Source organism: Azolla caroliniana, unplaced genomic scaffold (assembly GCF_043228905.1).
Source record: "Azolla caroliniana isolate FFs.n. ecotype wild unplaced genomic scaffold, voAzoCaro1.0.p SCAF_3, whole genome shotgun sequence".
Lineage (NCBI taxonomy): Eukaryota > Viridiplantae > Streptophyta > Polypodiopsida > Salviniales > Salviniaceae > Azolla > Azolla caroliniana.
Genome location: NW_028230438.1, coordinates 17,972,853 through 18,000,438, shown reverse-complemented (window position 1 = coordinate 18,000,438; position 27,586 = coordinate 17,972,853). Strand labels below are relative to the sequence as shown.

General features: G+C 37.2%; 1 protein-coding gene across 1 annotated transcript; it reads left to right on the top strand.

The window, feature by feature from the left end:
* The first annotated feature begins 1,291 nt into the window (after positions 1–1,291).
* Positions 1,292–26,979, top strand: LOC147866371 (sec34-like family protein). The gene is made up of 25 exons (XM_087316811.1): positions 1,292–1,428; positions 3,256–3,336; positions 3,479–3,586; positions 4,167–4,211; positions 4,319–4,393; positions 6,934–7,029; positions 7,178–7,255; positions 8,207–8,292; positions 8,409–8,475; positions 9,044–9,106; positions 9,920–10,027; positions 10,107–10,211; positions 10,307–10,399; positions 10,622–10,710; positions 10,778–10,997; positions 11,412–11,501; positions 11,591–11,707; positions 11,783–11,815; positions 11,906–11,992; positions 12,117–12,179; positions 12,322–12,438; positions 12,533–12,625; positions 14,202–14,312; positions 15,494–15,594; positions 26,540–26,979. The coding sequence occupies exons 1-25, from the start codon at positions 1,348–1,350 to the stop codon at positions 26,667–26,669; spliced, it is 2,337 nt and encodes a 778-aa protein (XP_087172937.1). The 5' UTR covers positions 1,292–1,347; the 3' UTR covers positions 26,670–26,979.
* Positions 26,980–27,586: the final 607 nt, after the last annotated feature.

Genomic DNA, 27,586 nt, shown 5'->3' with positions numbered 1-27,586 from the left:
GATACAAATTGGAAGGAGACATCGTTTTATGCCAACACCTTCACCTTGCCTTGGTAAAGCACAATGTCTTCGCTAAATATATGTTTGAGCAACATCCCATTGGACTTTGTGAATGGGCACTTTGCAACATTGAGGTTGAGTTGGGTTGCTTGGAACATTTCAAAGTGTTAACCGTTGTGTACCCAGACATTGCAAATATTTATTCATTGGGTTGCTTGATCAACAATCCTTATCATACCAAAACTAGTCATGCAACATAATCAAGCATGTCTATTTGTTCCATTAGTTTTATATTTTGACCTTATTGTCTTTTACACTCATTCGATAGATGACAAAAGTTTAATGGGAATATGCAATTTTTTTAAATGATATCCTATCTTCTTACTATTTCATGCATAGAACGAAAACTTAACCTTGAAGAGTAACTTTTATTTCATTGGTGCCCTTAGAATTAATTCTTTATACAAAAGTTTCTAACCATGGGCAATGTGTGCACCTCTTTCCCATATTCGTATGGAATGTTTAAGAAATATTGAACTCTATTGCTGGAAATATTTCTGAAGGCAACAAATCTCACAGAAATATACAAAAGCATTTGTATGATTTACAAAAAACTGGTCAATAATGCTTTGTTACTTTATGCATCGAAAGGAAAATCAACATTTGAGTAAGGAAAAATGCATTGAAATAACCCTATGTTGCTAGCATTATTTATTGTAATTAGCTTACCATAGTCATAAGTTGTTATATTGTTAATCACAGGGGTTGAATTTAAGGCTCAACTTTTACACTTCTCTATTATATATTATACCATACATATTTTTCTTTATTGGCTAAATGCCACTAAAGAATGTAGGGGTTTAATGCATGACCTTCTGGTCTCTATTGGACAACCTTACCAATACCGTTATATCTATCTATGCAATTGTTATTTCTTTGCTATAAAACTTGCAATTGGCGACTTAGTTTTGGTTCAAAGTATTTACGAATAATAACTGGGGCGATTACGTGCAACTCTTTCTCAAAGATCCACATCGCAAATTGCAATGCAATGCAATGCTTAAGATTGATGAGTGTGGCCTCATTTGTAATGTAAAGAATGTAAAATAGCGAGACTAAATTTGTATATTTTCAGGATTTGGGGCTTATTAGTTTTAAGCGAGGAATTAAAAAAGGAAGAAGCAAAGACATTAAACAATACCAAAACTCTTGTAGGGGCTAGTTTTGTAAATCTGTAACTTTTGTTTTAGACTAGGTAGAAAAGAAAAGAAAAACTACAGACAGAGCTACCAAAACACTGTCCTGCACAGAGGGGTGTGGGTGTGTGTGCTTGTTTAGATCTGCAGAATGGCAGCTCGTGTTCCGACTGTTGCTGCAAGACCTGCTGCTGTTTCCAAAGGCTACACTTTCGCATCCACTTGGGATCAGGTACTCTTTTCTCCTCTTCATACAGAAAGGGTTTGATTACCTACCTAAGGGAGACAGAGGGGTATGATGTATTTTTGTCCTCTGGAAGTCTGCCGATTGACTGACTACCTGAGGGATAAATGATATAGATAGATAGAAAGGCGTATTATTTTCCACGGCAGCTGATGATTGATCACCTCAGAGAGACAAAGAACTGATGATGGTAATGAATTTGATGTATTATTGTCCTCAGGAAGCCAGTCATTGATCACTTTTAAGAGATAAATGATGTTGATGATTATGCATTATCGTCCTTGGGAAGTCAATGATTGGCCACCTAGCAGAGACAAAGAGATGATAATGATGATGTATTTTCGTCCTCAGGATTCAAAGGAACAAAATGACCTATAAGGCTGAAGGTATTCAATCTAGGTGGCATCCTATACGATCTCTGATAACAGGGGAAAGAAAGATAAGATCTAGGGTGGCGAATGCTCGTCTAAAAACTAGCCTGGCCAGTCTCAGGGGCTTCCAAATCCTCTCTCTTTTTGCATATGAGTTGAGCTCCACTTCAAGTACCGTTACACGTATTTTTTGGGTGTGGTTGATCGTGATTGTCCTGATTCCCCTGGATGTTAGAATCACCGGATTTGTGAATAGATACTATTGTATGTCTATTCTACAGTCTGGGAATCCCTCCTCCTTGATCCAGTTGAAGCAATGATTTAGTGATGGCTGCATAGACGAAGTGCTTACTCTGCAACCATTTATGGCTGCAGACCTATCTTGTTGCAAGGGCCAAATATCACACTACCATGCCTGGAGTGAAGAAGTCAGAGCTGGAAGGTTGTGGTTTGGGTGCTAACGGTATTGGAAATTGCCATCAACTTTGCATAATCATCACATGATATTGTGCCATGCTACAGTGCTATCCATACTCATGAGTAGATGGTGCATCCATCAAGTCCCTTCTCTTGTGGCATGTAAGAAGCTCATCTGTTGTCTAACTTCCCTCTCTGTATTTTCTCCTAGTGAATATCTCTACACATCACCATACCATTGTTTTTGCAGCATAGTCCTTTGGGGAGGAGTATGTTCCATGTGTATAGTGTATGGGAAGTGGCTGATGATTGATGTATGGATGATAGATAGTATTTGGGTTGTGAATGTGGATTGTGATGTGAATGGATGAAAAAGGAAACACCCATTGTGAGCCTCAGATGAGCATATATTGGGTACCTCATGTGTGAAGGGAATGGTGGTGTATGATGTTTGCAGTGCATGTGTAAGAGATGGTGTCTCCAATGAAAGGCAGACATGATCTTGAGTAGAAATGGGTGTGGGGATGAAGAAAGGCAGCAGGTGTGTTGTCGTTCTGGAACCCAATGGTGCACTAAATGCTGATTTCATCCCCATCTGCTGCATCCTCTGGACTACATTTCAAGTTCTGGAATAGATAACGAGACATGTTGGGAACCCATTGGCAGTGAAAATAGCTATATCAGTGGATGTGAGACTTCACTTTGACAGAATTTTATGGTCAGGAAGTTGTGGTTGATTGATGCACTAGGTAATCATTACTGTCAGCATATGCTGCTCCCCCCTTAATCTCATGTTTTTTGGTCATGTGTGTATACATGCACCATATTCCTTGACTAGGGTCTAGACCTCTTCATGCTCCATTATCAATGGATAAGCCATTTCTGTGAGTAGGAGAAGAGATTAATCGTCTCACTCTCGATGAGGATGGCAGAAAGACATGTACAATATTTGATGCTTATTCAGGTCATTTTTGCGGCATGCCAAGCTAGCTATATTTTCCTTATCATTCGTTTTTGTGTTTTGTAGAATGCTCCATTGACAGAAGGACAAAAAGCAGCTGTTGCAGCTGTTGCTCAAACATTTGCAGAGCGGCCAATTCCTTCTCATGTAAGTCCTTTCTCGATGCGATGTTTCCTGCATTTTACTATTCGAAAGAAAGTTGGCTACCACAATAACAAAGTCTTATAAGTTAGCTTATACAACATTTGTATGTGTTTTTAACAAATGTTTATTCTTTTATATCATACAGGTTGAAGAGTCTTTGAATGGACACTTTTCTGATGCTTCCTTTGCATCAGATGAAGCTTCACATCATAATGCATTTCCCACTGAAGTAGTCCTACTTAACAGCCATCAGGTATGCTGAAGATATTCAGTGTACTTACTGTAAGATATGTGCATTGTGTGCACTTTTATCTTTAGCTCTATTTGTATGTGATCTGGATTACGTTATTCTTAAACTTGCTAATATCTGGATTCACCATAACCATCATAAATTGGAGATTACACAATTGAACTCAATTAAGTTAAATGAGATAATCTGAGGGGATAAATAGCAAGTTCATGTTGAAAAATTTAATGTTTATGATTTCTCTTCACAGTAAAACCACGAATATTCTTCCAAACACTGTCGAAAAAACTTGGAAAAAGCTCCAAATTTTCTGGGCTGTAGGAAACAAAATGTAGGGAAACTTCCATATCTTTTTCCAGCACTAAATTGAGAATTTCTGGGAACTATGATGTGTGTATATACATACATGTGTATGTATAAACATTATTATATCATATACAATATTCTACCCTACAAGCAATTGATATGGATATCATATGGGCATTAGGATATCCTAAATGCACAAGTATTTTCTCTCTACTGGATGATACATCTAGCTATTGAATTTCATGCTCTTGCACTAACTCGTGAGACAAGTTAATTGCAGTTTTACAAGTGGTTCACAGATCTTGAATCAGCCATGAAGTCAGAGGTTTGTTTTGGTGTTTTTATGTTTTCGAATACTTGATAAAACTTCCTGTTTACATTGTTGGATGTAGAAATAAAAATTATGATAATGGTACTTTTACTTGGACATAGACAGAGGAAAAATATCAGAGATATGTGAAGACATTAACGGAGCATTTGCTGACTTGCGATCAGATTATGGAACAAGTAAGAACCTCTTCTTGTTTTCGGGCTTGTGAGATAAAGTTAATATATCAAGTAACATGTAGTGTAGTTCACTTGAGTTGAATGTTGGCTCATTATATATGTTAATAACATCTTTCTCTCATTAACATGTCAAACTATCATGGTTAGCTCGGGTATGATGAAGTTATATAGTAGTATAATGGAACAAAAGATTAGCTTGTGGGCTGAACATCATCAAAACGAGCACTTGGTCAAGTAGGCTTTAGACCAAAACATTCCATTGTCGATCATTTGGTTTTCGTTTGTGTAATTATAGATGAAAGTCGACTTCAAGGAAAACTTGGATATCAAAATGCCATTAGAGTATAGAGTAGTTTTAGTACAATTGTATGTGCAAATTAGATGCCAATTGCAAATGGATAGTGTTTGCTCGAAGTTCCTCTCGAGCAACATGGGGGTCAAGCAAGAGTTTCCACTCTCTCCACAATCTTTGGTCTATACATTGATAAACTTGAACAAATTGTAAACAAAGCTGCAAAAGAAGAAGGATTAGATGGCCCAAAAGTCATGCAAGAGCTTATTTTTATACTCTTATATGCCGATGACGTGGTTTTATTCTCATATACTTTGGATGATATGTAGCCATCGTCAGTGGTTTTGTTTGGGAGTCTCAAACTCAAACTGTTTAAAAAAATTTGAAACTTAAATGGAACTAATTAAACCATGGAAACATTTTAACCGAAACTGTTTAAACTGAACTTTTAAAGGACCTAGGTTCTACTTACAGGAGGCTGCTTGTGCCCGACTTTCTCGTGGATATGCAGCCCTTGGTGCTCTCGAGAGACAATGTGCACATTTGCAGTTCCAAGAGTCACGGACTAAGCGATGGTTATTTGATACACTTGTCACACCAACTCTTCTCTATGGAGTAGAAACATGGGGACCGAGTCTTTCTTAACAAGGCAAATCATTGGAAAGATTTAGAGGGACCTTTAGTGTCAATGATTGCTCGCATGATAAGGAGCAAAGCATCGGTGCCCCACGATATAATCCGGGTAGAGATGGGAGCAACACCTAATATAACCGAGGCATTGTTCCGATCAATGACATTTATCCAACGTTTTCGGGAGCTCCCTAAACGAAGGTACCCAAGGTTGGCACTTATGTCATCAAGACAACTGGCTGAAAATGGAGACACTCATTGTTGGTATGCTGAAATGCAGCAATGGTTCGAGTCACATGGCAAGAGTATAAATGCACTACCCCCGTTCCAATATAGTTTGGTCTGTCCCCACCTAAATATGACCAAAGTGGAAAAGAATAGAGTGATCTGAACTGATATTATTAACTAGAAAACAAGATAACATGGATCAGCCCCAAAATACCACTTGGTACAAAGATGGCCCACTATAAGACGCACTTCTTACATACATCGGAGGATGGATTTGTCATCAGGCCACCTTATATGGACATACATCTATCCTATGCTCTGCGTAGTGTGATAGGGCAGTTGCGAACCTCATCACATCAGCTACAAATTGAGGTAGGCAGATATACACGACTACCTCTAGAAGAGAGAATTTGCCAATTGTGTCATCAAGGAGTGGAATCTGAGGAACACTATGTTTGTCATTGTAGTGTCTTTTATGAAATCAGAGGGAGATACCATTGCCTCTTTAAACAAGGCTTTGGCCCACTACGCAAGGTAATGGAATATGAGGACCAAAGATGCCTAGCACTTTTCTTGCTAGAGCTCAAGAGACATCGGGAAAAGTTGTTGAAGAATACAGCCACACAAGCTCATCCACAAAGAACAATCACAACTTTCTTTAGCCCCATCACTCCTACTAATGCGACAAGTCCATCACAGGATACACAAATGGGCTCCAGACCAGGACATAACAAAGGGGTTACAATTGATCGGGCAATAGCAATTTGCCGAGCATGTAGGCCCCGGCCCCATGGACCACGACCTCGACACCCTTGTCATCGACAGATAAAAGCCATTATCTCCAGCCATCGTAGGTGCTTCCCTCGGTTCGGAGACATTTCCATTTTGGATCGACCTATGCTAGAGATCTTTCGAAGACAAAAGCTACAATATACCTAACTTGAGAATCTTACATGTGCCAAAAACCAAATTCCCTCGTTTCTTCTCTTTTCATCTTATTTACTTTTATATTTACTGTGTAATATTTTTTTTATTTTGATTTGTTCTCAAAGATGAGACAACACTCAAGATGTAATCTCTTATTTGGTCTTATAGGCCATTTTGGCCTCTTAAAAGACATAATATATCTTTGTTTGTTTGTTTGTTTCTATGTCCATCTTTTTGTCATGATCAAATTTACCCATCAAAACTTGAGATTTTGCGTGGAATTTTGCTTATTCAGGAACTAGGATATAAAGAGAGGACAGTTTTTCTTTTTCGTCTATGAATGATGGTTTTTATCTGTGGCTTTTGTTTATGTCCTGGAAGTCCAAGATCCTGGTCTTATTTGTGATGGTATAAATATTAAATATGTACTAATTTACAGTTTCAAATATTTTTGAATTTGTAGCTAGATAGCACGTTGCATCTCTTTGATGACTTGCAAGAACAACATCAGACAGTTGCAACCAAAACAAAGACATTGCATGATGCATGTGAGAGATTGGTAAGAAATTATATTTCTAAATAAGATAAGGTTTCATATATGAGGTTTTGTTCAGAAATGTTTCTTTTGTTTCGTTTTACTGTGGTGATGGTCTGTAACAGGAAGTCACTGTTGCATACCTTTATTTGTGATGCTTAATTGGTCGCAGGTACTAGAGAAAGATAGGTTGCTGGAATTTGCGAATGCATTGAGAAACAAGCTTAATTATTTTGATGAATTGGAAAATGTAAGTTGTTTTCTTGAAATGAAGTAATTTAGTTCTAGCATGAATAAATGCTGTGCATTTGCTTTCCTAGATAATCATTGAAACATAATGAAAGATTGATTTTAGGTTCCAACCTATTGTGGGACAACTTATCTGACACTCAACATGTTCCTTCATGCTAAAGTGGACATGTAGGTTTCATTACGAGGGGACATTGTTTATATTATATTAAATATATATATTAACATTATAAATGATGCAATATTATTATGAAGTTTTAACTTTGAACCAAAGAATTCCATCAATTTTACTGTGAAATTTGATAACACAAGTACTCAGATGATAGGCTGTAGTAGAGGGATTATTTTGTTTCGTTTTAACTATGTGCATATATTTACAAAGAAATGTAATGGAGAGATCCAATCTATTACATTTAACATGAACATTGTCGATTGTAGATGATTAATTACTGAACAAGGAACATGAAAATAGTCATTGCAGTCATTTTCAAGCTTGGGACTTATCTTTTTGAAAGCATGGAAATAATCCTTGGTTTTGATAAGTAAAAGTTTACATTCATTTGGTGTTCAAAACAAAACTTGTTGCATGTAATTGAGCTCACACTATCAAAAAAGGCCTTGTAGTTCATGTAGGATGCAATATTGTTTTCAGTATGAAACTATAAAGACAACAGGTAGGTAAAAACCATGTAAAGAATTCAAGTTCCAACAGGTGTAAAGAAATGTATTCATGATGATTATTATGCGTTTTGTGCCTTGTTAAGCTTTGTAAATACATAAATTATAATAGCACAGGCAGACATTTTCTCATATGAGTTTGTAATGTCCATCTTTGCTTCTGTATGTTCTCTGCAACTTCAACCACCCTATTTTTATAGAAATGTATTATGCACATAGAATTTTCTAATCTCTATATGAGCAAATCATGATATTTTTTATTTTTAAACAACAGATTGCAACACAGTTTTATGCTCCTACAATGAGTGTTGCCAGTGGACATTTCCTTCCTTTGTTGAAACGACTTGATGAATGCATATTGTAAGGACCTTTTGGAAGTGAAATTATTCTAACACACTTCAAATGATCAGATTACTCATAAGTAATTGAATACACCTTTTAGAAACTTGATTGATTGAGTACAATATATTGTACAGGTATGTTAGCAATAATCCGCAGTATGCAGATTCAGCTGTGTATATGGTAAAGTTTCAACAACTCCAGGTATTGCTTGTTTCTTTTCTACCTGGAAAATGTTTATAGTGCTTATGAAGCATTCTTGTTATGAATCTGAGACACTCTCCTCATTCTGCTGAAACTTCTATATTGGCTAACCCCATTATGGTATTTTTAGAGGCAAAAAATTTCAGCTCTAATGATCAAGCACTGAAAGTGATTGTTGGTTATTTATGATTCATGATTGCATTTCAAGCCATTTATTTTTAGGAATCTAGGGTAGAAATACATTTTTAATCTGTTATTTCTGCCGATGAGTTAATGTAAACAGTTGTAATTTTTGTTAGATCTCATTGGCCATTATGTTTATTTAGAGATTTTATATATCTTTCCTTCTTTGCTGTATTAGATTATGTCCTAGGGAAGTTCTTTAAATAAAACAATCAAGAGTATTAAATTCTGTTGCTGTAGATGAGCATCTATTTTTTTATGAGAGTAAAAAATGACTAATGCTTGGTCATGTCTACCTTCAGATAATTTATTGATTCAGAAAAAATAGAAATGAGGAAATTCCAAAGCATTTTATGTCGATGTTTTGTTTTTTCTCTTTGAGCAGTCTCGAGCACTGGGTATGGTGAGGACACACATACTTGGAGTCCTGAAAATGGCATCCCAGCAGGTAATTTGGCATATGATATTCTTGATTTTATGCTTTCTAGGTTTATGTCAAATAATTCTCTTAGCACTGGAATCTGTTGATCTTTATATTAGTGTGCTTTTCTACTATTACCTTTTGAATGATTCTCTCTTTATGGAAGGCCCTATGTGAGGACTTTGTAAAAAGAAGTTAGCAAAGTTGAATAAAATTAAAGCTAAACAATTTTTGCAGTAAATAATATGCAATGGGCTGTATATTTGTTAATAAGTATCCGCGTAATCCAACAATTACTTGTTCATGAGAGCTTGCATATGAATAGAGAATTCTCATATTATCCAGATGGGAGGGCATTTATTTTACCCAGACTATAATGTTACTTCCCCCCCCCCCCCCCTCCTCCCCCAAAACACGCACGCACGCACACACACCAAACTACATATTCTGGCTTGTAGATTAATAAATGAGGGTCTTGCCTATTCATTTTTATTAGCTTATGATAATATTGATTTATAATAGATTATACTTTCTTTTTTACACATCCATGATCCAATGTTGTGTTTTCTTCATATTTCCACAGTGAAATAAAAAGTCGGTAAAAGAAAAAGTGTAGAATATTTCACAATGAGATAACTCTCAACTTTTTATTAATAAATGAGGGTCTTTCCTATTCATTTTTATTTTTCTCTGAAAAGAGCAGGCACAATAACCAACCAATACTGCCTGTGATATATATAAAAGGAGAGTTGATGTTTTCCTCTAACTCGCAACAGGGGTTTGTATTAAGAATGTTGGAGGTTTAGGAAGGCTTGTGTTGATCAATTGTATTTAAAATAGGTGCAAACAGGTATCAAAGAAAGTGCTTCTGTTCATGGAAAAGCGCCTTTATCAGAGGCAGCAGAGACATCAGTTTTGTATGTACGGTTCAAAGCTGCAGCTAGTGAGGTAAAACTTTGGTGAAAGACAATGTTTGTAGATCTGAGACTTATGAGAAAATGTTGATGCTTAATTACTGGTTTTACAGATTAAGCCATTGATGGAGGAGGTAGAGAGTAGGAAATCAAGGATGGAATATGCACAGATTCTAGAAGATTGTCAATCCCTTTACTGTGAGCAGCGTTTATCTCTTGTATGCCACTTTTGTGTGTAAAACCACCTTTTTACCTTTTCTCCCATGGCGAAGTGTGCAATAGCAGAAATGGTACTGCTTATTTTGTGCCACAGGTTCGAGGAGTAGTTCGGCAACGCATTCTAGAATATTCCAAGAGTGAAGCATTGGCATCTTTCACACGACAAGGTTGTGCCTACCTGATGCAGGTAATCGTTTAGTTGCTATGACGGATGTTTGGTCTTATATAGAAATCTCCCTCTCCCATAATAAGTTGAAAGCTTAAAGAAAAGGAAAGTGGTGGATGTATGGAAAGAGGGTTGTGTGAAGCATAATAGATCTGTGTTGCAACTAATATGTTGTGAAAATATTTGTATGAAGTTCTGTGATAGTTTTTATAGAGCTAGTTAGTAATAGTTTGCAGTTCACAGGTTTGCCAATCAGAACATCAACTTTTTGATCACTTCTTCTCGTCATCATCCTCGGATGTTTCAAACCTTACTCCACTTGTTGATCCTTTGTAAGTATCTTCACATTTAATGAGAGCTGCAGATTGTATTTTTTTAACACTTCAATGATAATGATAGGTGTACAGTTTTCTACGATGTTCTGCGTCCAAAGCTCATTTATGAAGCGGATCTAGAACTGCTGTGTGAGCTTGTAGAAATTCTCAAAGTTGAAGTGCTTGAGGAGGAGATTGGTCGACGGGGGGAATCTGTAGCTGTTCTAAAACCAACAATTATACGTATATTGGCTGATGTACAAGAAAGAGTCACTTTTCGGGCTCAGACATTTATACGAGACGAGGTATAGGTTTGATTGATCTTATTGTGCACATGAATATGCCTTACTTTATTCGTATCAGAAAATTCTCTGTGGATTAATGAATTTTAATTTTAGGATGTATTTTTCAGATGTGTATAAAGGAAAAACCTTGAAATAACCCAGAGTTCTTTTGTCCTTTTCCGAAAGGGCTGTTAATTTGTGTCATTCCCACAAATAATGGGCCTGGCCAGTTCCCAAAGAAACTATAATGGGTTGAATTGACCGCATAATTTCTCAAGACAGGAAATAACAATTAGGGGCATTTGAGGGCGGGAAAAAAACTTGAGTATTTCACAGTTTTCCCAAAATTTAAATACCTGTCTGCAAATTGATCAAATCAATCTCTTGATATTTAGACAATTGTCTCTACAATATTTACAAAAATCTGGAGTGCAGGTTGCAAACTTTTTACCATCGTCTGAAGACCTGGAGTATCCGGGGAGGCTTGAGCGTGAGGTGAACTTGATAGCAGATTCTGATAAAGAGGTCTGATTCTTCAAGCATATTCTTATAAAATGCACGGTAACAATGCATGAATTTCAGGAACATCATCTCTTGATCATTATTTTATTCAGGGTGAACTGGGGAGGGAAACTTCCAGTGATTTGTACCCACCTCTTCAGAAAACTCTCTCATGCTTATCAAAGCTTTATAGATGCTTGGAACCTGAAATTTTTACTGGACTTGCACAGGTAATATTGCTGAAATTCACCTATGACCTCCATGTTTAGTTGTTTTTGTATTCTAAAACAAGGGGTTTTTTGTAGGATTCAATTGCAGTATGCTCTATGTCAATACAGGTTAGCTTGGTTGTTAAATTGCATTGAACTGAGGTCAACTCTAAAATTTACAGAAGTTAAAACCATAAATATGATTGCACAACTTTTCAGAAGGCCAGCAAATTGATTGCAAAACAATCTTCTCAAATGGATAGCCAGTTATTTCTTATCAAATATCTTCTCATACTGCGTGAACAGGTAGCATAAAACTTGCTCCTGAAAATTCGTTTTCTATCAGTTAACTTCGTATATTTTTGAATAACATACTCATGAAAAATCATTTGCTATTATTGTTCTTAGAGCTTATTATTGTTGTTGACAGATTGCACCATTTGACATTGATTTTGCAATAACTTACAAGGAGTTGGATTTTGCTCATCTTCTTGTAAGTGCAGAATATACAAACTAAGAAATCTTGTCATGTGGTATTATTATCAAACTACAGGATTAATTCCTCCTTTACGTAGCTCCATGTATTCCTAGATTTTTCTGTTATGAGTTTTAACTTTGTTATGCTACGTTATCAGGATCATTTAAGAAGGATATTTCGGGGGCAAGCATCATTCTTTGATTTCACAAGCCGTTCAACCTTTGCACGAGCGTTTTCACCTCGTGTAACTGAAAATCATCTGGACGCTAAAAAGGTGTACTACAAGAAATGTTCTTGACATTGTATGCTAATTCTGGGTGCTACAGATGTAAAGGATTGAATAGAAATATAACATTATGCAATGACAGGATTTGGAGAAGAATCTAAAGAGTACATGTGAACAGTTTATCATGTCCATAACCAAACTAGCAGTTGAGCCAATGCTATCATTTATAACTAAGGTGGGTATTGTTTTTTAATTATTGTCCTGTTATAGTTTTATGAGATTCCTCCTTTCTTCTATGCATAAAGAGTACTTGTTGTATAACAGTAGTATCCCAATGAATGTTTATGGGAAAGTTTTTCAACAAGATTTGGAGTTTATGGGTTGTTTTGATGCTTAAAACAGGTTATGCCTTTGCCTCTGTTTTTGTGTTAGATTTCCATCTATAAAGTTCTTGTATAGACACACTGTATTGCGATTTTGTACATATTATTCACCTAGAATCAACCATGCTCACTCAATATGTATGTTTTCTACTGTCATACCAACTTTTGTGTCATAACTGAAAAAGGATCAAATTTCAAAGCATATTGAAATATAATGTAATTAATAAATAATCAAAGAGATAGTTCAAAGCCAAATTGTAAAAATAAACAAAAAACCTTGAACTCAAGTTCTTCATAATGGTGCAAAAATGCTTTGTTACCAGCAGTTTAAAATATATGTAAAAGGCCACCTGACTTGCTTCAGATTTCCACAAACCCATGTACAAAGTTTTCCTATTGATTCAGCTTGTTAAGCTCTCTTGTCACATTCGTCTATATATCCACCTCTTGATCTTTTAGAGGTCTCAAGATGTGGAGACAGAAATTTCCATCCCCTTGAGCTCACCTTAAGCCAAATGTTTCAGGGATAGAATGATTTAGTTTTGTTTGCTCTCCACCTGAGACAACATTTTAAGATGTGATTTCTTGTTCATTTTCATAGTTCATTCTTGCCTCTTACAAGGTGTGAATATTTGTTCTTTCTATCCACATCAAGAATGACAAGAAAGGAGTGTGGACTTGGTCTTAAGCTGGTTATCACTTATATTTGATGATATGTAATTATTCCTCAAATGTCATGATGGATTTGGGTTTTTACTATGTGAATAGAGCAAGGAAAAAGCAGAACAAAAAAGTAAATTAAAAATAAGAACTTCATTTCTTTATTTGCGTATTTAGAAAGTGTTAAATGTTTTATGTTGGTTTTAAACCTATTTAAGATATCCAAGGGAATGCATGAAGAGTTCATCTTGGATGCTTGTAGCATGTGTGTGTGTGTGTTCATATATATTTGCAACTTGCTTTGTTGTGCGTGAAGAGCTTAAAGCTCATGGATGCTTGAAACTTTCTGATTTTTCATGCTTGATAGTATATGAAAGGCATAACAACTGTTAGCTTACTATAAGATATGATGCTATACATGGCTTTCTGGTCATGCACTTATGAGAATCCATGAAGAAAGAAAGATATATTAACGTCTTTTAAGAGGCCAAAATGGCCTATAACACCAAACAAGAGATTACATCTTAAGTGTACATATACAGGAGAGAAGAATAACAAATACAAAGAATGTACATATCCTTTTATACATGTCTTTGTTCTTATGAAGCTATGTGTGCCTTCTTGTATGCAACTTTGATCTAGGTCTGCATGTAATTAGAGATTTTTTTCTGAGTGCAGTAAGGCTATTGAAAAAGAGGATATTTGCAAGCTATAAAGATGGAATTATTCTAATGTAAGAATTTAATTAGTTTCTCTTACTTTTTGTAGGTTACAGCAGTGAAAGTTTCCATGACATCACGTAGTGGGGAAGAGGGACGAAAGCTGCTAAAAGATCAAGCTTTTGCAACTCCGGAGAAAGTTACTGAAATGGTTGGCAAGGTAATAAAATCTGCATACGATCTGGAGTTTGTAGATAATATGCTTTAAAGTAAGAATATTCATGAAATATAGAGTCCAATATGCGGCAGTTTAAGTTTAGTTCCTTTGTGCTTGCCCAAAAAATCCATTTTGTCTAATTGAAACTGATATGTGACTCACTGCTTAGCATCCAGCATTAAAAATACAATTTCTTTGAAGGGAAATCTTTTTCATCCATGATTCTGAGCCTAGTTGGTTACAACAAGGTGCCTGTTGTGGACTGTTCTATCTGATAAATTATCCTTCAAATTATTTGATGAAACAACTATAGTTGTTAAAAACCACTAATTTATGTTTAGAATATGTTTTAGAATACTTTGATGTATTTAACATGTATTCTACATTTTAGAACGGCCATTTCAAAATGTTTGAACGTATTTGGTGTATTCTAAGTGTTTTACGTATTCTACTTATTTAAGACCTATTATAAGTTTCCTAAAAATTTAAATTTAAAAAAAAAAACAAAGAAGTAATAAAAAATAAAAATTTGGCCATAAAACAATTGTTAGATATAATGTAAACATAAGAAGCATTTAAAGTATTCTACATGTATTTTACATTTTATCTTTAGAATACACATGTTCTATATCGTAAGTGTTTAAGAAAAGAAGGTAGAATACTTTAAAAATACTTAGCATATGTATTCTATGCATATTGTATGGTAAGTATTTTACAAGCATATGTATTCTATGAGTATTGTATGGTAAGTATGTTACAACTATGTCAGAACAGCATGGAAATACTACCAGAGTTAATGTTAAAATCTATGTATTTTGGAGGAATGAGATGTGAATGCCATCTATAAAGCTTAAGATTATGGCATCAATGCATCTAGTACTAAAAATGTGTGTTTTGACACTCATGAATTACCTTTGCTTTATTTCGGGTCTTACAATTTATTTACTCCATAAAGTTGTTACTTTTTATTGGAACTGTAACTCTTCTTAGGTTGCATGTTTTTAGTAGCAAGTTTACCCATGTCGGAGTTGTATTTCCATGTTTTAAGGTTGAAAAGGTCAAAGTATGTGTGTCCTCAGCCGATAATAATCCATTAGAGTAATTGAGGACGTTAAGAGAATGCATCTCCTTCTTGGGTATGATTTGGAAGTCTCTGTGGAATAACAGTTTCCATACTCTTGTAGGTTGATGATGCAGTTAAGAAGGATCTCCCACAGGTTATGAAAAAAATGAAGCTTTACCTTCAGAATCCTTCAACAAGATCAATACTTTTCAAGCCAATCAAGTAAGATTTTCTATTGTCTTTTATAAACATTGTTTGTTTAAATATTGTTATGCCAGAAATCCAAATTTCTTTTTCAGTATATTTTGTTGGGGTATTAGTTTTGCCAATGTTGATCTTTATCATCTATCTTGTACACATTATAATGCAAAATGCATTTTACGAGCAAAAAATGAAAAAACCAATCGGTTATAGCTTAGTTGATAAGATTGTATGAGATGGTTATGATTTCAAACTATTCATTTTGTTCATGATATTTTCTTGGGTTATTCGTTTTTGCAACTTTGATATTTCTCATCTCCCTTTGTATATACAATGACAAACACAATATTGTTGGGATTCCACTCCTTGATGACACAATTGGCGAATTCGTTTTTCTAGAGCTATTTGTGCATACCTCAATCTCTAACTGATCTGATGAGGTTCACAGCTGCCTTATCACATTGCGCAACACGTAGAATAGATTTATGTCCATATAAGATGGCCTGATAATGAATCCATCCTATGATGCGTGTACCAAGTGTCTAGGTACTGGGCCATGTTCGTACCAAGTGATATTTTGGGGCTGATCCATGTTACCTTGTTTTCCAAGTTAATAATATCAGTTCACTCTATTCTTTTCCAACAATGAATGTCTCCATGTTCAGCCAATTGTCTTGATGACATAAGTGCCAACCTTGAGTACCTTCCTTGAGGGAGCTCCCAAAAACGTTGGATTTATTTGGGCTGCCCCCATCCCCGTCCGGATTATATCACGGGGCACCAATGCTTTGCTCCTTTTCATGTGGGCAATCATTGACACTAAATGTCTCTCTAGATCTTTCCAGTAATTCACCTTGTTAAGTTGGTCATCACTTTTCTACTCCATAGAGAAGAGTTGGTGTGACAAGTGTATCAAATAGCCACAGTTCAGTTCGTGGCTCTTGGAACTGCAAATGTGCACCTTGTCCATGACAAAGTTAGGCACAGCAGCCTCCCTAAGAAAAACCTAGGCCTTGTAAATCTTACACCTAGGTATGTATGCTCTGGTTCTGATCTTTTTACTCATGTTTGAGTCTAGTTAATCACTAAATTATCCATGTTTATTAACAAACCTTTGTACGTACTGTTCAGCTAACTAATGGCCAATCATGATTTTCCCATAATTGCTCTATTTCTGTCCATGTAGTAGGGAAACATTCACACGGTTTAAGGCAATTAGTTTAGCCAATTAATGGCCAATCATGATTGTCCTGTAGTTGCTCTATTAAAAATGTTCTGTCCGTCTACTGTCTTGTAGTGGGCCATCTTCATACCAAGTGATATTTTGGGGCAGATCCATGTCACCTTGCTTTCCAAGTTAATAATATCAGTTCAGAGAGAGAGACAGAAAGAAAGATATATTAACGTTTTTTAAGAGGCCAAAATGGCCGATAAAAGAGACTACATCTTACGTGTTGTCTCGTCTTTGAGAACAACAAATCAAAATAAAATAAATATTACTCTAGAAATATAAAAGTAAATAATATAAAAAGAGCCGAGGGAATCTGGTTTTCGGCACATGTGAGATTCTCAAGTGAGAGAGAGAAAGAAAGAAAAGAAAGAAAGATATATTAACGTCTTTTAAGAGGCCAAAATGGCCTATAAGACCGAATAAGAGATTACATCTTAAATGTTTTCTCGTCTTTGAGAACAAATCAAAATAAAGTAAATATTACACAGTAAATATAAAAGTAAATAAGATGAAAAAAAAAAACGAGACAATTTGGTTTTTGGCACATGCGAGATTCTCAAGTTAGGTATATTGTAGCTTTTGTCTCCGAAAGATCTCTATCATAGGTCGATCTAGAATGGAAATGTCTCCGAAGCGAGGGAAGCACCTATGATGGCGGGAGATAATGGCTTTTATTTGTCGATGACAAGGGTGTCGAGGTCGTGGTCCATGGGCCCGTGGCCTCTGTGCACGGCAAATTGCCATTGCCCGATCAATCGTAACCCCTTTGTTATATCCTGGTCTGGATCCCATTTCTGTATCTTGGGGTTGACTTCTAGCATTAGGAGTGATCGAGCTAAAGAAAGTTGTGATTGTTCTTTGTGGATGAGCTTGTGTGGTTGTATTCTTCAACAACTTTTCCGGATGTCTCTTGAGCTCGAGCAAGAAAAGTCCTAGGCATCTTTGGTCCTCATATTCCATTACCTTGCGTAGTGGGCCAAAGCCTTGTTTAAAGAGGCAATGGTATCTCCCTCTGATTTCATAAAAGACACTACAATGACAAACATAGTGTTCTTCAGATTCCACTCCTTGATGACACAATTGGCAAATTCTCTCTTCTAGAGGTAGTCGTGTATATCTGCCCACCTCAATCCGTAGCTGATGTGATGAGGTTCGCAGCTGCCCTATCACACTACGCAGCGCATAGGATAGATGTATGTCCATATAAGGTGGCCTGATGACAAATCCATCCTCCGATGTATGTAAGAAGTGTGTCTTATAGTGGGGCATCTTTGTACCAAGTGGTATTTTGGGGCTGATCCATGTTATCTTGTTTTCTAGTTAATAATATCAGTTCAGATCACTCTATTCTTTTCCACTTTGGTCATATTTAGGTGGGGACAGACCAAACTATATTGGAACGGGGGGTAGTGCATTTATACTCTTGCCATGTGACTCGAACCATTGCTGCATTTCAGCATACCAACAATGAGTGTCGCCATTTTCAGCCAGTTGTCTTGATGACATAAGTGCCAACCTTGGGTACCTTCGTTTAGGGAGCTCCCAAAGACGTTGGATAAATGTCATTGATCGGAACAATGCCTCGGTTAGAGAGAGAGGGAGAGAGAGAGAGAATGGAAAATACATCTAAGGCTGAACAGTAATGGAAAACACCCAACTCTGATTATGGATGCTGGTACATCTAAAAACATAGTTGGCATTCTAAAGTGCCACTTGTAGCAAAGGTCTTCATTTGGAGAGTTTTGATTGAGGGTTTGCCTATGGGATTAGCTCCAAAGTGACATGGACTAGCAATGGGCAATTACTTCTTTTGCAATGTTCAAATGGAAGATAGTACTCATCATCTTGTACAATGTCCGATAGCTTGTCAGATTTGGAGCTACATTTCTCAAATTTGGGAAGTTTTATCACGGTGTTATTTGACACCAAGACAACGGGTGTTTGCACAATTCACATAGGTCGACCCAACTCAGAGATGGAGATTGTTTTCCTATTTCTGAGGTATTGGGGATTGTGTCATAATTGGGATATGCACAATGTTTTGGTATTTGATGGTAAGCATGGAGTCAAATTATATCTACGAAAGTTGAAGGGGGTACTAATGTGGCAATTTTCTTATTGGAGCAAGTGGAAATTATTTCCTTAGTGGAGTGTTCGTCTTGCCTATTGGCAATTCAACATGTTCCATCCACCACCCATGTAGTTAGTGGGTGATCATAGTCCATTGTAACACCCATTGTAAGTAATGTTTTTCACACACATTTATTAATATAATTGTGTTTTCACCAAAAAGAGAGATAGATATTTTTAGTGTCCCTAGAGACCAATATTGATCCATGGGACCTAAATACAAATTTTTTCTTGATGTATCTCCTTTATAAGAAGGGATTGTACTCCGGAGCACCAAGTCTATGAGCTCAACCTTCTAGGTGTTCTCTTTAGTATGATACTCAAGTCATCACCTCCTCTTAGTATTGTTGGGTTCTTGCTTTGAATCCCAAAAAGCTTCACCACTTTAGGGTTGTAAGAGTATTTTTAGACGGGGAAAAAACCTCCTAAAGAGGGAAAAAATGCCCCTGTAGTCCTAAGTGTGTTCACACACCTCATTGTCCTAAGCGTGTTCACACATTACTGTCCTAAATGTGTTCACACACATCACTATCCTAAGTGTGTTCACACATCATTGTCCTAAGTGTTTTCACACACATCACTACCAAAATATGTCAACAAATAATTCAAAGCAAGAACCGAACAGTGGTATAAGAGCTACAAAGCGACATTTGAGTAGCAACACAACGGCTGTCATACGCAGTCCGTCTATGCCATCTGTGGTGGCGTTTTTTTGCTGTTGAAAAAACAAATTTCTGCGTGTTTTCTTTCTCTGCGCATTGTCAGTTGTGTTTTTTTTTTGCTTCCAAGTCGATTCAATCCTAGAAAAAGCCTCCTTGAGTCTTCCAAGACATTCCTACAACCCTCAGAAATCAGATTTGCTTCCCTTTTCTCTTCGCTTGTTCATCTTTCAAGTCAAAGAGGTACGTTATTCCCTTTTATTCATTCAGCAGTCCATTTTTTTACATCAAAACGTGTTCAGTTCACGGCCATGGCTAAGAACAACGATGTATTTTGAATGCTTGCTGTTGAGGATAAACTGGATGGAATAAATTACCCTCTATGGGCTTATATGATGCGCCATGTATTAGTAGCAAAGGGGTTGTGGAATGTGGTTCAAGGGGCTAAAAAATGTCCTGTTGTTGAGAACACAAATGCTGATGGTACTGATTCTGTTGAGGATGTTGATCATCTTGCTCATGCCCATGCTACAATTTCTATTGTACCAACTGCAGAGCAACTTCGTCGGGATGGCAGAGATGCTTACGCACATGCTTTGATGGCTTTGTCTGTGAAACGTGCCATTATTCCCCATATTCACTCTTGTAAGACAACAAAGGATGCTCGGGATACTCTTACCACTTTGTACCAAGCAAGAAATGAGGCAAAGAAGGATGTTTTCTTACAAAAATCAAAGATTTAAGGGAACAATTAATTTCTATTGATGAAATGATATCAGATAGTTCACTTGTGCAGACCGTTCTAAATGGTCTTCCTGATTCATATTAGAGTTTTGCTTCTACTCTTCGTTTAATGATGAAAGGCAATCCCAATGCCTTATCATTTGAGGAGCTAGTCTCTGTTTTGTTACAAGAAGACCAATCTAGGCAAAACAGGTCTATTATGCGTGTTGCAGATCAAGCTTTCCTAGCTAGTCAGAAGGCCAAAGGTAAATGGAACTCTTCTGCTAGCAAGCAAAGATTTGCTAATAATTCACAAGTGAATGAAAAAAAACAAGAGCAGAAACAAAAACTATTTTGGAAATATTGTAAAGGAATTGATCATATTATAAAGAACTGTCCAAAATTGGTTGCAAAAGAGGCAAAGAAAAAAGAGGCAGGACTCGTTGTTGCAGAAGTTTCTGCACCAAAAACAGAGTCTGCAAATCTTGTGCAGAATGAAGAATGGGCATTTACTACTGTTTGTAGGTTTGACCCATCTTCACTTGAACAATGTATGTCTGTTGTACAATCAGATGTTTGTTACTTCGACAGTGGGGGCAACCAAACATATTACCTCGCAGCGCAATTTCTTCACTTCATTGGAGCCGTCCAAAGTAAAGGAACACCCATACGGACGGTGCAATAGTCATCTCCTGTGGGTACAAGCTCACTTAGAGCGCAACAAACAAAGTCCGTACAATAGCTGAAGTGTTAGCATCGCAACACCGTTAGCTATCTTTCTGGCCTTCCCAGCTACAGGGAATACTGTCACATGTGCCAACAACTCATCTTATCCAGTTATGGGTGTTGGTAAGATCATTTTGACTACTGCTAATGGTAGTCCTTTCATCTTGTCAGATGCTTTGTTTGTGCCAGGGATCAAGAAAAATCAGTTGTCAATTTCAGCATTAGCCAAGGTTGGCTTGGTTGTTAAATTTGTTGATGACAGGTGTACAGTTCATGATTTGTCCAATGGGGATGTTATTATTGCTTCTGGCATTTTATGTCATGGGCTGTATAAGCTCATAGATTATGAAAGATCTATAAATGATTCAACTTGTGCAATTCAAGATTCTCAGGCTATTTCAAAAGCAAAGATTTGGCATGCACACTTTGGTCATCTGAATTTTACAAGTTTGCTTCGCCTGCAGAAATCTGAAATGGTGTCCTCCTTGCCCAAACTTAAGGCACCTCGGAAACATGTTTGTGAAGGCTGCATTTTGGGCAAAATGCACTGTTCATCCTTTCCAAAAGATGGTTCAGTTCGAGCTACGTAGAAATTCAGCTTGTTCATAGAGATGTCTGTGATCCTATGCAAACACATTCTCTTGGGAACTACCTTTATTTTGTGACTTTCATTGATGACTTTTCTAGGCATGCATGGGTATATCCATTGAAGGCAAAGTCCGAAGTGTTTCTATGCTTCAAACAATTTCTAGCTTTGGCTGAGAATTTGTCATCATGTAAAATGGGCACCCTCCGTTCTGATCGAAGGGGGGAGTATATGTCTTCTAAGTTTAATGCATTTCTGGCTGAACGTGGGATAAAACATCAGTGTACAGTGCCGCATACACCTCAACAAATTGGAGTTGCTGAAAGAAAGAATAGGTCACTCATGGAAATGGTGAGGTGTATGGTCAAAAGTCAGGCCTTACCACATAGTTTCTGGCTTGAGGCTGTCATGTGTGTAGCATATGTACTTAATAGGTGTCCCACTAAAGCACTGCACTCTATCACTCCATATGAAGCTTGGCATGGCCAAAAGCCATCTGTTGCTCATCTGCGTGTTTTTGGTTGTTTGGCATATGCATTAGTGCCTAAACAAAAACGCAAAAAATTGGATGATAAAGCAGTGAAATGTATTTTTGTAGGATATAGTTCTGAAAGTAAAGGCCATCGTCTGTATCATCCACAATCTAAACGCATTTTGGTTAGCCGTGATGTTTTTGTGGAGGATGCAATTCAGCCACTTCTTTCATGTATGAAGGAGACATCAGTTAGCTCCAAAGATGTGTATGACACTTTGTTGCCTCTGTTTACAAGTGGACAATTAAGTGTTGACCCACTTGAGGCACCTTCTCAGCCTTTGGAAGCTACTCATAATGATGCAGATCATTCCATTTCTGATGCAGACTTACATGATGCACTTATTAATGAGAGGGCTGATATAGAGGAGGCAAAGACTGCCTAGATGGCTGTTGCAGACTTTGCAAGACAGTAAATTGGATTTTCCTTTGCCATACCGTACTCGTTCAGGTTATCATAGTGCTTCTTTTGCATCAGATTGCTATGCAATGGCTGCCTCTAGTCTTTGCAATGAGAGTGAGCCTGTTTCTTTTGCAATCAGAATATGTGGCTATTATGAAGTCTAGTACATGGTCTTTATGTGACTTGCCTCCTGGCAAGAAGGCTATTGGCACTAAGTGGGTATATAAGCTAAAGCGTAAACCTGATGGAACAATTGACAGGTATAAGGCTAGGCTTGTTGCGAAAGGTTATGCCCAAGAAAAAGGCATTGATTTTGATGAGACCTTTGCTCCCACATGTCGTATGACTACTGTTCGTAGCATCTGTGTAATTGCAGCTCATCGTGGTTGGAATGTACATCAGTTGGACATTAAAACAACATTTTTAAATGGTGATCTTCATGAGGAAGTGTATGTATCCCAGACCCGTAGTTTTGTGCAAAAAGGGCATGAACACAAAGTGTGCAGATTGCGAAAGGCATTATCTGGCTTGAAGCAAGCACCGCGTTCTTGGTATGAAAAGATACATGCCTATTTGATTGCATTTGGGTTTGAGAGTACTTCAACTGAAAGCACGTTATTTGTTGAGCGTGCTGATAATGTATTTCTGATCATGGTTGTGTATGTCGATGATATGTTGCTAACTGGTCCCAATGAGAAGCATATTGTTGACTTTAAGGCTTATTTGCATGCCTCTTTTGAGATGTCAGATTTGGGGCATTTGCATCATTATTTGGGCATTCGATTCATGCAAGTTGATGGTGGAATAGCTGTGTCAATCGAAATACATCGACACATTATTACAGCGTTTTGGCCTTGAAGACTGTAAACCTATTGCCACTCCCATGGAGACAGGTTTACATTTGAGCCTTCATGATGCTGGAGATGCATTTGATGCTGTTCTCTATCAGCAGGCAGTTGGATGCCTGATTTACTTATGCATAACCCGACCTGACATTCAGTTTGCTGTCTCTCAGATGAGCAGGTTTATGCATTGCCCAGGAATTAAGCATTGGCAGGCAGTTAAGCGCAATTTTCGCTACTTGAGTGGTACCCGGTCACTAGGGTTGTTTTATCCCAAGGGGGGATCACTACCGCCAGACTTGCATGCTTTTTCTGACTCTGATTGGGCTGGTTGTTATGACACTTGTGTGTCCACAAGTGGTTTTTGCTTCATGCTTGGTAGCTGATGCATATCTTGGTTGAGCAAGAAGCAGCCTACTGTGGCCACTTCTAGTTGTGAGGCTGAGTATAGGGCAGCTTTCACAGCTACAGTTGAGTGTGTGTGGCTCAGACGCCTTTTAGCTGATTTGGGTGTTGGTCAGTCTTCTGCCACCACCATCTTCACTGACAGTCAAAGCACAACGGCAGTTGCGAGGAACCCTGTGTTCCATGCTCGCACTAAGCACATTGAGGCGCATTGAGATCAGTTTGGCTTATGTGCCCACGCAGGAGAACATTGCAGAACTCTTCACAAAGGCTCTGCCTAGGGAGAAGTTTGAAGCTTTCTGCAAAGCTTTAGACCTAATCCCATTTGTGGATTCATCTCTATCCACATAGCTTGGCACTTGTTTAACCATGAATGTCAGCTCCTTGTTCACTGCATCACTCCCAAGGGGGATTTGTTGACATATTTTGGTAGTGATGTGTGTGAACACACTTAGGATAGTGATGTGTGAACACATTTAGGACAGTAATGTGTGAACACACTTAGGACTACAGGGGCATTGTTTCCCTCTTTAGGAGGTTTTTTCCCCCTGCCTAAAAATACTCTTACAACCCTAAAGTGGTGAAGCGTTTTGGGATTCAAAGCAAGAACCCAACAAGTATATCATCATAGCTTTCACAAATTGCACTATATTTATCCTCTACTAGCTAACCCTCGCATACCTTAGATGCATTTACATTTGGCTGATTTTGATGCAATAATACAACATCAATACCTAAGTTGTGTGATCGAGTGCGAAAGAGCTTTAGGGCTCTACGAGAGTTAATATTCATGCTAGTAATGAGTTAAGGCTGAATATGATTTATAGGCCTTCTTGTTTTATATAGAACCCAACATTCAGGATTAATGTTTGCAATGTAATATTCTAAATTTGTCCTTTTAGCATCTTTCCACTTCTTTCTTTGTGGTTCCATTAATCGTTCCTCAATAACTACATATTTCATAGCATGACTTAAGAGCTCTAAGATATCTTCCACAACCCATCATTTGAACCATTTTTTGATGTCAACTACCCAACCGGATGAGAGAATTTTGCTCTTGTGATTCTTTTGTAGTTTGCATCAACGTTCCAAGTAAGATGTGGTAATCTATGATTTGGCATATTCTTGACTTTTATAATGTATCGTATTCTCTGAAGCGCCAATATCTCTATAGGTTGAACATTTGTTTCCAAGAGCAAAACTTGATAGGAGGTGGTGGATTTAACTCTCAATTGTCTCCTTTGAATCTTCTCAATCTCATTCTGTGCATTAAGAGAGATAGTTCCTCCCCACACTTCCTACTTCATAAAGTAAAACTCGTGTTACCATGGCAATAAATAACATTAGTTTTACTTCCCATCCATGAGTATCACTCTGGTTGCATTTATTTTCCAACATATAATAACTTTTCCAGCCAGGTTGAAGTCTAGATGCAAAGGATGTGCTGCATTTATTTGTAGCAGGTACATCGATACCAATATACCTAAAGCTTTTAAGAGATATTAATGTCCTGTTTGAGAACTACAAATCAAAATAAAGTAAATATAAAGTAAATAAGATAAGAAGACACTGAAGAATTTGGTTTTCGAGACATGCAAGATTCTCAAGCTAGATGTATTAGAACTTGTCTTCGTAAGATCTCTAGCATAGGTCAATCCAGAATGGAGAGGTTTAGAAAGTGAGGGAAGCGTCTCCGATAGTGTTTATTTGTCGATGACAAGGGTGGTGAGGTCGTGGTCCACGGGGCCAGGGCCTACGTGCTGGTTATGTTCAACCTATTGTAACCCCTCTGTTATGTCCTGGTTGGGAGCCCATTCATGTAGCCCTTGTTTGACTTGTAGCATTAGGAGTGACAAGGATAAAGAAAGTTGTGATTGTTCTTTGTGGATGAGCTTGTGTGGCTATACTATTTTCCTTCAACAACTTGTCCGTGTGTCTCATGAGTTCTAGCAAGTAATGTCCTTGGCACCGTCGGTCCTCATATTCCATTGCCTTGGGTGGTGGGCCAAAGCCTGGTTTAAAGAGGCAATGGTATCTCCCGCTTATTTCATAAAAGACAGTACAGTGGCAAACATTGTGTTTTTCGGATTCCACACCTTGATGACACAATTGGCAAATTCTTTCTTCCAGAGGTATTCGTGTATATCTTCCTACCTCAATCTCTAACTGATGTGATGAAGTTCGTAGCTGCCGTATCACACCGCACAATGCATAGGATAGATGTATGTCCAGATAAGGTGGCCTAATGATGAATCTATCCTCTGATGTGTGTAAAAAGTGTCTTGTAGTGTGGCATCATTGTACCAAGTGATATTTTGGGGTTGATCCATGTTATCTTGTTTTCAAGTTAATAATATCAGTTCGGGTGACTTTTCCTTTCCACTTTGGTCATGTTTAGATGGGGACAGTCCAAGCTATACTGGAATGAGGTAGTGCATTTATCCGTATACCATGTGACTCGAACCATTGTTACATTTTGAGATACCAACAATGAATGTCTCCATTTTCAGTCAGTCAGAGAGAGAGAGAGAGAGTTATTGCCTCCGGAGGTCAAATATGACCTATGAGACCAAAAATATAAGATTTTAACGTAATTTATGTGTGAGTTGTAACTCTGAATTTTTAAGGAATGAATGTCACAATCGAGAATGCAGACTGACAGAGACAGTGAAATTCATGGAAGCATTGAGAGGGAGAGAGAAAGAGAGCGATTTGTGTAACAATTACAGGTCAAATATTATGGAAGCATATGGGCAACTAAATTCCTTGATAAAGGCAGAATATTCTCCCGAAGATATTGTTAGTATCGGCCTCCCAGATCTCTTTGAAGTGCAGTCTCATCTTGATGGCCTGCATTAATACTCAAATGTGGTGATTATTATGTGGAGGCTTATATTTTAGGGTGTAATAGTACATGATTGGCCAAATGTAGTAAATCTACCATTTAAATTTGTCGAATTTTTTCTGGCAATGTTTGTCTCTAATTTTTTGGGGGCTTTCCTCTCAAAACATCTCTAAAGCTTGGGGGTTTCTATAATATACACCTCAAACATGGTGAGCTGGCCATGGCTACCCTTACTAATTTTGTTTCATTATTGGTTCTTGCACATCACCTGTTAATATGATTTATTTTGAAATGGGTAGCCTTCAATGGCTTGGAGTTTTTTAATCTTTTTAGTGTTGGTTCTATGAGACTAGTTTGGAAACAGGGCACTAAGAAACACATATGGAGTCTGCCAAAAAATTCATCTGCCACTTACATATCAAATCTGAAATAAGGGGAACAGCCTCATTGAACAAAGTGTGTTCGATATGCAATAATCAATCATATCCTCGTGAGTACTCAAATTTCTAATCTTCTTGTGAAATACAGTGAATTTTCAATATGCAAGATCGATGTTGGATCTCGTTGAATAACCGTTATAGTCCTAACCACATTGTCTGTACACACTATTTTCATCATTCTTTCAATTGGATCATGATCTTCATAATGTGAGTTTATTTATGAAAAACATTTCTTCCTAGAAGGGGGAGTTTGTCAAAACCAAGAGCACTCTAGCGATGTCATTTAATCTCTCCCTCACTAAGTGTTCTTTGTTGGTTGCTACATTATATTCTATATTATGTTCTCTCCCTCGTAAGTATCTGAAATAAAAGAGTTCAAAGATGGGAAATTCTAGAATCAAAATTTGTAAACATGGAAGTAGTTTTCATGTTCTCTGAAATATTGAACATAAAACAGTGTCCATATAATGATTCCTGATTAATATTGAATG

Coding starts and splice junctions, on each gene's coding strand:
- LOC147866371 (XM_087316811.1), top strand. CDS start 1,348: ATGGCAGCTCGTGTTCCGACTGTTGCTGCAAGACCTGCTGCTGTTTCC. Junction 11,708..11,782: donor TTTTTACTGGACTTGCACAG/GTAATATTGCTG, acceptor GGTTTTTTGTAG/GATTCAATTGCAGTATGCTC. Junction 14,313..15,493: donor TTACTGAAATGGTTGGCAAG/GTAATAAAATCT, acceptor ATACTCTTGTAG/GTTGATGATGCAGTTAAGAA.